Source organism: Vigna umbellata, chromosome 1, assembly GCF_029865625.1.
Source record: "Vigna umbellata cultivar VRB3 chromosome 1, Vumbellata_1.0, whole genome shotgun sequence".
In the NCBI taxonomy this organism is placed as follows: Eukaryota; Viridiplantae; Streptophyta; class Magnoliopsida; order Fabales; family Fabaceae; genus Vigna; species Vigna umbellata.
The window spans coordinates 89,780,619-89,796,039 of NC_142165.1; the positions used below are offsets into that span (position 1 = coordinate 89,780,619).

Below are 15,421 nucleotides of genomic sequence, written 5' to 3' on the forward strand. Positions count from 1 at the left end.
AATTATGCAACTTGACTTAAATATGAGGAGTGCAGTGCATCATGATCTGCGAATGTGGACCAGCGCAGTCATTCTCTTTTCTATGCGTAAAATAGATTTGGCTCATCATTCTCTTTCCAGATATATACATTTCATTTGATAACTGCTGCTTTTAATCTCCGTCTCTCCTTTTGCTATAAAAAGTTTGCTTACATGAATTTTATGTGTTAATTATATTATCTTAGTTAGAATATGACAATAACGCATGGTCTGATAGATAAATTAGATTTGCAAAAGGTGAAGTTAAAAAGTTCATAATATGCTAAATTTATGTGAATTAACTCGAGAAGGACTTCTAGAATTCAGTCAACATCTTGGTTCGTGATATTTAAAAATTAGAGTGGTAGAAAACAATGTTAGTGTGAGACAGGATCACGGACAACTTGACTAGATTATAAAAACGAACAGAGACTCTTCACTGTCACAGAGTGACACTCACATGGAGGGTCACCAATAATCTGACCTTTTTTTTAAACTAAAATGGCTAATAAAATAAAAAGAATTTATTTTTAAATTCATGGAAATATATATCACATGTGGAGCAAGTTATTTTTTTGTTTCCCTTCGCAAGCAGACAGAAATGGTTGAGTTACGGTAAAGCAATATATAAAAAAAGAATTAGTAGACTTGCGCACCATGAGAATGGAGGCTGCAGAAAGATACGGAGATTCACCAGTTCATTCCCTCCACTTAGAGTGGAATACTATTAATCTCAGATCTTTTACCTTCCTCCACAAGTTGCAGTGAAATCACATCATTGCTCAACATTTATAATATCTTTCACTGGATCTTCGACTCTACCATTAATAGATTCTGTAATTCATCAACTTCAGAGTAAATTTTCAATAAAATTTTAAATTGTATTTTTAATATAATATTATTTTGTTAAAACTTAATGATAAATTATATAAAATTATAATCCATTATAATAATCATTATTAAAATTATATATTTATTTTTCAGATAAAATTCATTATATTTACGTCATTTATTCAAAATAAATGAAATTTTTTCACTACAAAATTTAATTTAGTATAAATTTATAATTTAAAAATATGATCAAATTAATTCACAATCCAATAACTTGAATCTGATTAATTTAATAGACTAAATGGTTAAATATAAAATTTAAAATATTAAATTCGAAATTGGGTTAAGTTAAATCTAAATCCAACTGAACGGATGCTTACTCTCACATTTCTTATATTTGGGAGTTTAAATCAATTCAAAAAGGTTTAAGATAGTCTTCCACCCATGTCGTTTAAGATTTGTTAATATTTGTAGAATGTGAATTATGGGAGTTATGGTCTAACACTGTCACGGGTACTCAAATTATACTTGTCTTCAAGGTTTGATGGAACACTCCAATTGTTGGACTTGAGCCAAGTGGAAAAATAATTACGGCACTCCTGTTATTTAAGTATGTCTTAAACTAAATATAAGGGAATGAGATAGAAATTAAGGTCAGTCTTATCAAAAGAATAAATTGAAAAATTAAAGTTTAAAGTTAAAAATAATGTTTAGTTTTTTCTATAATAATAAGTTTCCTAATTCGTTAATATTCAACCTCTCATATTTCCACAAAGCATTTTCATATAAATTAAGAATTCACCATACATTTTTCTTCTAAAAGAATACATTGTATCTTTTTCAAGTGATTTATAATTTTCAACATAAATAAAAAATACTATTCAAAATATAAAATTTAAAGTTTGATAGCAGAGTTGTGTCATATGTATAAAATATTAATTATATATATATATATATATATATATATAATATAGTATATATAATATAATATAAAACATAACTCTATTTGCATTACGACTGAGTATCTCTCGATGGAGAACTATTTTTTTCTTTTAAGAGAATTTTTTTTAACAATTTTTTTTACAACTTTTTTACAACACCTACGTGGTGGTTTGCGATTGATCCGTTTTAAATATTTCTTTAAAAATAAATTAAAACGGACCAATTGACACGTGATTTATTATCAAAAAATTGTTAAGAAAAAGTTGTTAATATATCAAAGTCTTTCTTTTTGGACGGGGAACATTTTACATAAAGTTAGAGATAGTTTCATTGCATTTCGATCATAGATTGAGAAAACCAAACACTATAATAAAAAATCCAACAAATAACAAGATTAGGTTATTAACTTGTATAATAACAATTATAAAACTAAGAAGGATAATGGTAGATTGACACACCTATATTCATTTGAGATAATTTTTATAATATGAAAATGAAAAATAGTGTGTCAAATGAGTGTAAAAATATGTAAAAGTATATTTTTTTCAACTAAGAAAAGGTAAAAGTCCATTGGTGATAGTATAAATAAATATTCTAAGTAAAGTAGTAATGTTTTTACTAAAAACTAGAGTGTAAAAGTGTTTTATATAAGTACCCTTTGAGAAGATCGAAGCCAAAGAAGACTCAAAGGACATTATATGAACAAAATCTAAAATTGTATAGAAATTACAATTTATCAAATGATATTACGATTTTGTTATCTCTTCACGAAGATGAAGAGAAAACAAACCCTAACACATTAGGTAATATTGCATTTTTTACAAATGGAAGAATAATTCATTTTATAGTTATTTTCACTTATATTCTATATTTTAATATTTCTAATTCAATTTCTCATTAAATCATAATATTAATTTAGAATATATATTAAATAACCTTGAACAACACTTATCAATAATATCATTTAAGACTTCTTATCTTATGATCCACATATTTTCAAGTTTCGTGCATTCTATTAATAAAAACAACCTTATCAATGTAGAAATATATACTATTAGTCCCTTTTCTTAGATTGAAACGTATTTAATCCAAAAGTCTTTTAAGAACTTATTCCATCAACTCAATAAATCCAAACCTTCACAATATTAATCTTATATTGACAACATCCTTTTCAACCATACAATTAAAAAGAGAAGAGAAAAAAGAACCAAAACTCAATTAAGATTGATTTTACTTACCAAGATTAAGATTTATCTTCAAATCAATTTATTCTTCCCGTATCCATAAAACCTTGCTCTTAGAGAGTTTCAATATTATTTAGTATTAAAATTACTTATAGAAATACTTTAAAATAAATTAAAATAAAAACCTAACTTCTTTTTATAAACTTCATTTCTTAAATACTTTAAAATGTATGATTAAAATATCTTGCGTTTACATTAGTTCTATAGTATTTTAAATTTTTTAAATTCACTTTTAGTGTTTATAGTTTCGTTATATATATATATATATATAATTTTAATTAGTATAAACCTTTACTAACATATTTATTTCTTTAAAATTTTTAAATTGAACAATTTTAATTCATAACTGATATTAACTGAAAATAGAGGTGTGAAGTACTCATATATTAATGATAAATTTTAATATTTTTATTAATACTTATATTATATATTAATAGTAGATACAACTTGCTTAGATGTAAAAAAAGAGTAAAGGATTAAAACTAAAATTAAAATTTTGTAAAAACCAAAATTTCTCGTTTGGTAGGGAATAAACTGAATTCATGTTAGAAGATTTCCCTATTTTGTACATATTTTTCATTCCAAATTTATCTTTTGTAATATAATTGTTGTTAACTGATATTTTAATGATAAAAATTATTTTAAGATTTTTTTTTGAATAAAAATGTTATAAGTTCTTCCCCTTTTTTTTCATCATATTTGTAGTTTTCAAATAAATATTCAAGTATATAGTGTTACTTCCAAAAAAAAATTTCTTAAAACTTAAAAAATGCAAACACACAACACCTACACCTGCTTTTGCTGGTTATAGATAAAGTAAATACATACATATATATAACATCTTAAATATAAAATAAATCACCAATTTGTATTTTGTTATTAAAAGTGTTATCGTAAGATTTAAAATTATTCATAAGAATGGTTCCATTCTTGGTAACATTTATTGTAAGATTTTGGGAGTAATGATTGATGAGTTCAGTGCAGACGAACTAATATTGTTAAAGCTTTGCAGTGTTGATAGATTGGTGGTAACTTTTGGACTCTACCCTTTTAAAGAGAAAGCAATTTACTATACATAGTAAGTAAGCATTTGAAATGTCTTGATTTTATAATGTTTTTGGTTTTATAATATTTAAGAGGTGGAAACATTGATGAATGTTTAAAGTATATAAATACTAATTTTAGAAATAAATATTCAGGGCACTCATGTGAATGTGACTTAATCAAATTATGAAATAATGTTGAAGAGGGCAAGCAAAGTGAAGTCAAAAGTAGCATGGTCTCAGTCCCTACCACTACAATATGCTACCAAGCCACTAATTTTGGCAATCACATTATATTTTATCAAACAAGTGTTAATGGCACAATCTTTATTATATTTTTTTAGAAAATATCTTACAATTACTTAAAATATATTAAATAATGAGTTAAAAATTTGAATGAGGCCAACAAAGGAAGAGCATAAATTAAGATGGAAGTGGGGAGAGTCATATACACTCATAATGTTGGCTCCAGGGACTGGGGAACAACCCCCACTTCTATGCCCACTAACTTAGTTTCATATGATATTTTATTTTAGAAATTTCATAGTGATAAGTCCTGTTGATGTAACAAGTAAATATCTATTACTAAAGTAATTGAATTTCATATTATTTGAAACAAAATTCATTTTTTTTATTTTATAAGTTGATAAGAAAATTTTCACAATTATTCAAAAAAACGAGAAAAATCAATTAAAAAGAAGATTGTCAATTAACACGTCATTTCATTCAAGCAACGTTGTGCTATTTAAGCACAATTACGTGACAATCTAGCATTGTCGTGTTGCATATAAAAAGAAGAGAAAATCAAATGCTTTAAACTAGTAGAAAATAAAGTTGTTCAAATTAATATATTTGTTAAATTTTAGATATCAAAAACACTGAAAATTGTTTATAGGTATGAATTTTAATGAGAGACAGTTTGATGACAACAAAAAGTCATTAAATTCATTTCTTCGGTCAGACGTGATAGTTTGTTTGACAAAAGGTAATTTTGGGAAAAAAAATGCTTAAGCATTTGGGTCCAAAAAGCTGCTCTTAGTTGCACGATTGTAATACATAATGTTTGGAAGGCAGTTTCCTCATGCACCTCCATAAATTTTGTCTTGTATCTCTATATAAAATAAAATATTTTATCTTTTTTATTATATAATTTGGAAATCAATTTAATTCTGAATTATTTTTTATTTTAAATTATTCAATTTAAAAGTTATTGTTTACTTATGAGTTTACAATTAAAAAGAAAGTAAAGTTGTTATATGAAGGTGCAGGAAGAAATTTATGGAAGTTTAAGAAGAAATTTTAAGAAAATTACTCCCTTCACCACCACACATTACTTCTTGTACCTCCCCATTTATTCTTTTGCCTTTCAATAATATTTAAACGGATGTGAATGTGCGATTCTTAAACGGATGTCAACATTCATGAACGAATATGGACATCCGTTGAAGGACAAACGGATGTCGATATCCGTCCACGGATGTTAACATCTGTTTAAGGGGAATGGATGTTGACAACATAGCTAGTGTATACAACTGTTTTAGTGCAATGAATTGTCTCATAGGCCTTCCCGAGCAATGCTTTTATCTCAGTAGAATTTCTAAAACTTGAGATCCAGTGTGATAAATTTGGGAATGCAACGTCTTGCTTTTTGAGCCAAAAAAGGTAAACGAATTTTCTACAGGAGATAAATGGATTTCTGCAGCAAGTGCCCCATTTAAGTCCGATCTATGACAACAGCCATAATATGCAATTTTCAAAGCTTCCTTTGTCAAAATTGTTTTCATGTTTGGATCACTTTCACTTCCCCTTGATCTTCTTGATTTGTATTATTAATTTGAAAGTGAATAACATTCTTTTCATTTGACTATTCTTTTTATTCATGCATAATTTGCACCAATCTCAGTGACGGTTGGGCAAAACTCCCTTCTACATTATGTTGCAAGTGTAGGAGAATGGAGGTGTAGGGGTGTAAGAAAATTTAAGATTTAAAAAAAAATGTAAATAAAATTAAATAATAAAAGTTAAATGTAAGATAATTTTGGAATAAAAGAAACAGTGGAGAGATGTAGGAAGCATTTGGGGTGGGTGGTGGAGGAAGCAACTCTCAAATTTTAATGATTGGGATTGGTAATTATAGATTGCTATTCGCACCTTCATTTTATTGTCTATCATTTAATTTTTCATCCTTTGTTGCGTACAGAGGTGACAAAGTGAGTCACAGTATGGGAATTTGCTGTCATACGCCAGGTTTCATATTTTAGTTGCATGGCATAATAAATAAAAAAGTTAAATCATTTTCTTTCCTACTTTAATTTTCAATTGTATCTTAAAAGTTTTAATTAATTTTATTAATTTATAAATTAACATTAATTTGGACACACACACGTTATATTAATTTCTAAGACCTTCTATATGACAGGAGAAATCAGGGCACCCCAAAGCTTTTACTTTTTATATATATTTTTTAAAATTATATATTATATATTTTTAAATATTTTGAAAATGCAAATTAGAAAATCAAATTCTTCCTGTTAATGGATTAAGTTATTTACTTGATTGATAGTATTGTGTTTTTGATATATATATATATATATATATATATATATATATATATATATATATATATATATATATATATATATATATATATATATATATATATATGGTTTGGAAACATCCATTTGTTGTTGAGAAAGAACATCTTGGAACATACTTGAAAAGTATTATAATACAAGAATATCTATTTGTTGAGAAAGAACATCTTTTGAACATACTTGGAACATTTTTGGAAAGCAAAAACATCAATTTGAGGAAAATCAAGTCTATAAACTTGCAAGAATGAGTAAAAAGAGTTAAAAATAATTGTTTCTACTTTTCTCTATAATACTTGCACTAAAGATATATTTATTTCTTTATTTTTTATGTAATTACTAAGAACTATTCTATCTGTAGGCAAAGTTCTTATGAGTGTGTAGCCTCACATCACCAAGTTAATTTTATTTGGTTAAAGATTTAGATCACAGATTGAGTAAGTCTATAATTTTGAGACTTTTATAATAAATTTTCTTCTAAGTCATATTGTTGGAAAAAGACAGATATAAAATGAGTATAAAATCTTGAGTATCTTATTCCGTTTTATTTGGTTGTTATTTGTTAAATCTTTACAAGAATGAAAAGTTCATTTCAAACACATTTGTAAATTATAAATTTTTTAATAAGGATAAAACCAGTTTTAAACCAATTTATTCATTTATTAATTGAGATTTATTAATTCTACAATTTTAAAAATATTTAGTTAATTTTTATATAAATACTTGATCCGTTAAATATTGGCAGAAAAAACAATCAATTTCTCCTGTTTTCTTATTCAACAAATATTTTTGTTTTCATGTCAAGCAAATTAAGAAGTGGTTTTGCAATTTGCTGCGTTCTCCTTTTTATGTGAAAAGAAAATCACGTGACCAGAAGAATTATTGGTGTTGAAGTGATTTTGTGAGTGTGGAAGTTGTTGAAGGTGGCGATGATTAGAGCATGCATGAAAAATGTAGTTTAAGCAACATAACATGGAGAGTGTAGGTAAAGGTGTCAGCTTTAACAGTTTTTCTGTATTAAAACATACCAAGTTGGAAGATGCTTGGCTTTGCTCATTAGCTGTTACTTTAACTGTACACTACGACTAACTATACATTCAGCATCAGTTCTGTATTCATATCATGTTGCCTTTTTGTTGTTCGAGGACACTTTTTACTTTTATGTAAAGTATGGCACTGCATAAAGTATTCCATTCACTGTATCATAATCAAGTATGGACGATATTCTTAAACTAATATTAATAATAATAAGATATGACTCTAACTCATTTTCAATTCTAATAATCTCAATACTTCATTTACTCTCATACACTCATAACATCTTTTTTAAGATAAGTTACGAAGAAAATTTAATAATAATAATAAGATATCAGTTAATTTATATAGAAATGGACACCACTCCCAAATAAAAATCTTAAAACAGTAAAATTTTGAGTTTTTTTTTTATCTAATATAAAACTTTAACCAACATTTAAATTCTCCACAAGTCTTATGATTAAATTGAAGCTATAAAATCTTATTATATACTTTTCAAAACCTGAAATGTTGGAAAGAACTATTTCATGCATGCATGTCCATGAAGGTTTAAATTTCATGTACTGGATATATATAAAATAATATTTATAATGTTTTTGGGCTTTTTATCGACCAAGGTAGCCCAATTTCTTGGGCCGAATACGTGGCCATGCATTTTGTTGAAATTCTATTATTAAAGGGTGTTGCTCTCTCCATCACTACCCTATACTTCCTCCACCTCCCCACATTATTTTAAATACAATTATATCCTTAAGTTAAAATTTTTTTTACTTTTATCCTATTTTAAATAATTTGAAACCCTAATTTTACTTTCCCAGCACCCATCCACGGAACTCTCTTCCCATTTCCCCATTTTCGTTTCACCTCCGGCACTTCCATTCATTTTTCTTTCCAGTTTTTTTTGTTTGAAAGCTTCCATTGCTGCCATGGTGTGAAGGAGCGTCGCCGCCGTGGTGTGGAGGAACATCGAGGAACGTCCAGAGCATCAACCAGCGTGAGGAAGTATACATCAACGGAGGTGACATCTTCAACGAAGGTGACATCTTCAACGGATGTCAACATCCGTTTAAGGTAAAACGGATGTCGACATCCGTTTTTCCTTAAACGGATGTTGACATCCGTTGAAGGATGTTGACATCCGTTGAAGGATGTTGACATCCGTTGAAGGATGTTGACATCCGTTGAAGGATGTTGACATCCGTTGAAGGATGTCACCTCCGTTTACGTTTTTTTATTTTAGGGTTTTATTTCAAGGTTTATTCGAATACGAGGAAGCACGACATGCACTGCACCACTCCACGCACTGCACCACGAGAGGGAGACTGTTTGATAATTCTTTTCACCATCACCAACCTTTGCAACTTGTAGTATCTCACAACGACGAAAGAAAGAGATGAAGAAATATAATGTTAAAATGAAAGAAAAGTATTTTACTCATCATGTATGGGAATAGAATAGGTTATTAGTGAAATAGGTTGTAAATGAATAAAATTAAAAAATAATAACCCTAAAAGTAAAATTTTACTAAGGGACAAAATAGCAAAGGAGATATGGAGAGAGAAAGATGTGGTGGTGGAGGGAGCAACACCCATTAAATTGCATACCAAAACAGAAGACATTAAGCCATGGCCTAAGTTGACGAATCCCGCTACAGAAATTATTAGGCAGTACAGGAGAAAGTATTTTATGATTTCAATCAATATCTGAATAATATGCATTTGGAATTTTTTAATTTATGGGAAAAAAATTAACAATATTTAGTTCCACGTATAAAAAGAGACCATGAATAAGTGAAAGTAAACAAATAATCATCTAATAATTCCTGCTACCACTCGGATTGTTTGGAAATTCTGTTTGGTGTAATTGCTTCCATAATATGCAAAAACATATTTAACATTCTGTTTAATCAGAGAACATGCTCTGATTTATAGCCTTTCTTTTTATATATTTTTAATTGACATACGCAAACAAAACATAGAAAATATGCTTTTAAAAAAATATTAAACAATTCTAGACATATCGCTGGAGCAAATTTTGCATTGGAAAGCTGAGAAATATTGGACAAAGTCAAATTGATATGATGCTTAAGCAGATGCATTAAAGTAAATAAGATGCATGATTGAAAACGATACCTTTATTCATGAGGCAACGGTCCGATTCAAAAAAGATACTTACATTTTGGGCTATTAAAATTGTCATAGATAACGAAATTCCTCAGCAAGAGACTACAAAAACGCTGTCAATTTTTTAAGTTTGCGTTCTTAAGTCAAGAAGAAAAAAATCTAAAAAAATATACTAAAAGGAGCTCGATATTACACATTCTGTATAAAATTTCACACACACATACAAAAAAAAAGGCCAAGATCATAAGCTGTAAATGATGGGTGAAAATATCTTTTATGGTAAGCAAATGGTTAGTTTTGAACATAGTTTACTTGTTAAAAAGTCGTTTCAAAAAGCCAAATTATAAAATAACTATTTTTATAGGGTGCCTAGAAACAGGAAGCAGTTGCCGTTGATGGAGGTAGTCTGTGGAATCTTATCACCATATGTCTCCTATTATTACAGGTTGTTGTAAGGTTGATGGTGTTGTGTGGGGCCATTGATCAGTGAAAGTTGTAATCTACTTTCCTATTCATTAACCATGACTTTAAAGAGTAACCACCTTAACACCAACGAATACAAGACCACAAAATTTAATGTCCTAATGTGTTTTCAAGGGTTTGTTTTTATGTTAAGCTACCTCATTTCGAGGCCTTTGAATTACTAGTTTTACACTTACTGAAACTTATGACGGTGATTACTTACTACAGGTCTTGAAATAACAAAAGAATAAACATAAACTTTGAAGACATTAATGTGTCCCATATCGATTACCTCAAACTTTGAAATGCAGCTTACATGTTGAATAAAACTAATGCTCATCTTTGCTCATAATTTAGTTGGGCGTGTACAAAGTAATTAAAAAAATGCTCAAAAGTAAGATAAGATTACAAAGGAACGTAGGAGTGGAAAAATCAGAAGGTGGAGACAGTTTTCTCACTGCAACCAACCAGTTACAAAACTTTAAACTGTTTCCTGAGAAAAAAGTGTTGATATTTACACCTTTCCAAGAGTTAGAGGAGGTTACGATGAATAATCGGTTTGGAGGAAACACTCATAAGCAGTTCCATGTAGTGTCTTGTTCACATCATCCCAATTTTTAATGTGATCTGACAATGCTCCTCTGTGTATCTTAATCTGACGGCTTCTTAATTCCATCTGTGGCAATCCTAAAAAATCTTGAACGTCTTTCAGCTTCTGAATAAATGTGAAACAAATATATTTTGTTAACTTCAAGTGTACATATAAATTCATTTTCAAGAAACAAAAGTTTGCCATATCATCCATGTCGCATAATGTTTGAGGTTCATTTTCAACATAGTTTGCTACATCACCCACTTGTAGCTTCATTGTTTCACATACAACAAACAAAACAACTCTACATTAAGTGTGTCAGAAAAATGACTTTGGGGTTGAGAAGGAAGAAACTTTGGTAAAATCACTTCCTAGATTATCATATAAAAGTTTATACTTATAAATGGTGGTCGAATAATGCATCCAAAAAGGTAATTATCGAAAGTTTTAGAACAAAATGAAGGAGTTTGTGTTGAGGCACTTACAGTACGATTTCTAATTAAATCTTCATAGTACAGGATCATATGCCTATTGATGCTGAAGTATTCTAAAGCCTTTGCCATTCTCATCTCCATATCCTTCAAATCAACCAGTAATGATGTAGAATTAATGATAGGCTTGTACTTTGAAAGAGTATCCGCCTAAAAGAAGACAAATGAGTTTATTTTTTTGTTAAAGATATTAAGAGAAAGGCAAAATATATATATATATATATATATATATATATATATATATATATATATATATATATAGAGAGAGAGAGAGAGAGAGAGAGAGAGAGAGAGAGACCTCTTCTGTGGAATGTACATGAGATTTATGAGCTCCATTTAAAAGTTTAGCATATCGGTCATAGGAGTTGGCAAGCACTGATACCATTCTACGCAATAAGTTTCTTCGAAAAAGAAATATGACAGAAACACCTCTACGGTTGAAATAATCTGCTACTTCCTTCGGGTGCTCCATTAATCCCTGTGCCAAATCACAAGTCTTGATGCTATTGCTAAATACAAATCTATAAAAAAGAAATGTAAAGTCTGAGCCACAAAGGCATCTATAATGTTAATCCAGTAGTTTCAAAAAATCAACGCAATTTAGCCTCCTATCAGGCTCATGTTAAGAAATCACAGGTGATCTGTATCAAACAGAAGGGTACACTACACAGTATTATGTTATTACAGAGGATAAAAAGATCATAAGGGTATAAGCATAATTTTCCCAATATTTAATTGTATTAATATGCAACGAGGTGGCCCTACTCTGTTCAATGATCATAACTGGTAGACAGAAATTGATAATAATGTTCCAGAGTCTCAGAAAAAGTACTTGTCCTCAAAGTCAAGCACATGGGTCAAGTTTCACTTAGATCCTTCACATCTAATACATGATGCGGTGGGGGTCATCAAAATTACATTGAAACGTAAGCCATTAATACGAGGGCATTCATGCCTACAAAACAAGTAAGGTTTCCTGTTTCTTGAAACACTTATAAACTAGATCACTACATTCTGGAACAAGACTCAAAAGTGAGCACTTTTACCTGATTAAGCATCCACTTCAATCCAATTGCAGCTGAGCACTCATTCTTGGAAGCACTACTGAACCAATCCAAGTTGTAAACTTTATCCAAAGTCTGCACAATGGTAGAAACATTTACTCTTCTTTCTCTAACAGAAAAAATCTCCCCATTGGAGCTCACATTAATATGGCTATTCAAAAGGGTCTCAAACCACCCACTGCCTGATCTCTGATTTGACAAAATAGCAAAGAACCGCACAGGATTCCCAGCACACTCACTCCTACCAAAGCCAAAAGTCAATTAACAAGACCCCAACCACAGAAAATATAACCATACAACACATAAACTTCTTCACATTACCTGTTGAAAGACACGGGATTGGGGTAATGCAACAAAGGAACATCTGCTAGGCCCAATCTATGCCGCGAAGGCTTCTCATTTTGCAACTCCATAAGCATAGTCCTAGCATGAGTGCTTATCTGCTTTAGACACACGGAACAGATAAAAACACCGCATACCATCGAAAAGATCAGAACCGACATCCTTAACAACAAAGGCGATTTCTTCGGAGGCTTTATAACCAGAATGTCCTACAACCGAAGTAAGAGAAAAACATTACAACCACATCAAAGGAAAGAAAAATGATACAAGGTAAAATATAAATCGGTGCTTGAAAGGATGAAAAGGCAGTAATTTTAGAAGCACTTGTTCGAGTCACACAAGCCCATAAAAAGAAAGTTACATTTAAGGCTAATGGGTCAGATCGAAAAATGCAGAGGGAGCTCAAAGCAATCATTTTTTTCCTTCCCGGGTTTGATCACAGAGTGAAAGCAATAAATTTCAAACAAAAGTGTGAGGAGGGACAGATAAGGTAAGAGCCAGTTTCCAGTGTGTTTGAAAAGTTTTGAAAACGGAAAGAAATAAAAAACAGAGGCATGATGGTAACTTGGAAGGGTTGCTAAAAACAGAAGAAGCACATTGTTGCTCACAGCAGAAAGGACAAATGGTTTTATTAAGTGAGGACCGCGCAGTAGCACCTTGTTGAAGAAACACATGTCTTTTAGTACCATTGCTGTTCCGGAAGAAGAGAGAGAGAGAGAGAGAGAGAGAGAGAGAGAGAGAGAGAGAGGACAATAACTGGAGTTGAAGGTTTGAAATAGCAGAGGAAAAGAGGGGTTGAGTTGAGAACCAGAAAACCTATACACGTCAGCTCCGATTAAAATATTTATGTAAAATTTTTTCATAACATACGTTTTTTATATTAGGTTTTGAGTATATTAGTATAATAATAAACAAATAATAGTTTAATAAAAAATAACATGTTCATTTATTTGTTATTATGCAATTTGAATTTAATAAAATAAAGTATATGTATAGTGTGTTAAAATGCTGTAAAATTTAATGTGATAATAACTTTTTTTTTCAATATTTATAAAAATGTAGTTAATTTTCTAAGGAGGATGAGATTGAGGTAATTATGATTTTGAATCAATATTAGTTAATGATAAATAGTATGTTATAGTAAATACATTATATTATTTGGAGGGCTTTTTTAGAAAATATTGAGCATCATGAGAAATTTTAAATTAGTGGTTTCTTTTTGTTTATATATAAAATTTAAAATACGTTATAATGATAAGTATTGCGTGGTGAAAATTTAAAGAAAAATTGAAAATGAGATTATTTAAATTTATAAAATCCCAATTTTACCAAAAATATAAAGAAAACATTTCAAAATTATTTATATTTATTTTTTTCTTTTATTTTTTTCTTTATTTTTTTTATCTCTATCTGTTTTTTATTTTTACCATTTTCTCGTATTTTTTACATCCTCTTTGTCAGTTCTTATACCTTTGTAACTAAATGTTAAAACTAATTTTGGATGAAAAAATGTTCAAAATATATTGATGATACTTTCCAATAATATGTAATATTAAAATTTAAAAATTATAAATGTATATTTAAAAATTAAACTATCTCGTCAGAAGTAAGACTTTGACATTGAAAAGTGATTTAATCTAGTAAAAAATTAAATGATAAAAAACAAGTAGTAGGATAAAGTAATTTAAGTTTCATACTTTCTGAAATTTTAATATTATTATCAAAATACGAGTTAACAAAAATTTTAGTTCTTTTAACAGTACCTTAAACAAAACAAAATGTGGGGTATTTTTAATTATGACATTATACCAAACCTGAATTTTGTTTTAATATGTTTTTCCATATTTAAAACAAACCCCGTTATTTTCTTAAAAATATACATTTGTCTTTTGTAATTTTAAATAATACTTCAGATGTTGAGAATAAGTTGAATCATTAATTCAGTTCTAAGGTGTTACTTAAAAAATCAGTTCAGAGATTGAATTATTATTATAAATTTGTAATTATTAAGGGCATGTTTATAGTTCAAACTTCTATTAAATCCAATTTATTAATTTACAAATTTCGAGTTCAATTGACATATAGCTTCTTTCACTGAAAAAACAAATATGTCAAGAAGATTATTCTTTGGATTATTAAAGTGGATTTTCATTCTTTTTTTAAAGAAAAAAAAGTAGTTATCTACAAAATTAAAAAGTTATCATCAATGCTTTCAATAGAACACAGTTATATCTTATTGGGTATGATAATAACATTGATGATACAATTTATGAGTTTATATATATATGTGACAAGACAAGACAAGACAGACAACTAAATTTGTGTAAGTGGTGCAACAATAACAATGATAATAATTTATTTTTTTCCATTTTAGTGCGACATTGGAATTGTTTTTTTGTCCATATTTTTATTACACGTGTTATATTATATATCATAAATGCTTTATTTTCGTGCGAAGCAAATACTCAAATGTCAATGAATCTCGAAGGTTGTCATATTCAAAATGACTTGGTCTGCAGCTTCATTTCAATGTCTTTGATAAAGTAAAGTCGTATTCTCTCTTTCAAAGCATTACCTTAAATCAATAAAATAATTTGAAAATTCTCATAAAAAAATTAGCCAAGTGGCTCAATACCAAAGTAT

General features: G+C 28.8%; 1 protein-coding gene across 2 annotated transcripts; it reads right to left on the reverse strand.

Moving 5' to 3' along the window:
- Positions 1 to 10,554: 10,554 nt before the first annotated feature.
- LOC124826553 (uncharacterized) lies at positions 10,555 to 13,539 on the reverse strand. 2 transcript variants are annotated; one of them, XM_047299391.2, is made up of 6 exons: positions 13,435 to 13,539; positions 12,758 to 12,987; positions 12,419 to 12,677; positions 11,671 to 11,850; positions 11,367 to 11,522; positions 10,555 to 11,004 (listed from the first exon to the last, which is right to left on the reverse strand). In XM_047299391.2, the coding sequence occupies exons 1-6, from the start codon at positions 13,465 to 13,467 to the stop codon at positions 10,831 to 10,833; spliced, it is 1,032 nt and encodes a 343-aa protein (XP_047155347.2). In that variant the 5' UTR covers positions 13,468 to 13,539; the 3' UTR covers positions 10,555 to 10,830. The 2 variants fall into 2 exon arrangements, with proteins under 2 accessions (XP_047155347.2, XP_047155346.2); XM_047299390.2 differs by lacking the exon at positions 13,435 to 13,539 and adding an exon at positions 13,140 to 13,410.
- Between the last annotated feature and the right edge of the window lie 1,882 nt (positions 13,540 to 15,421).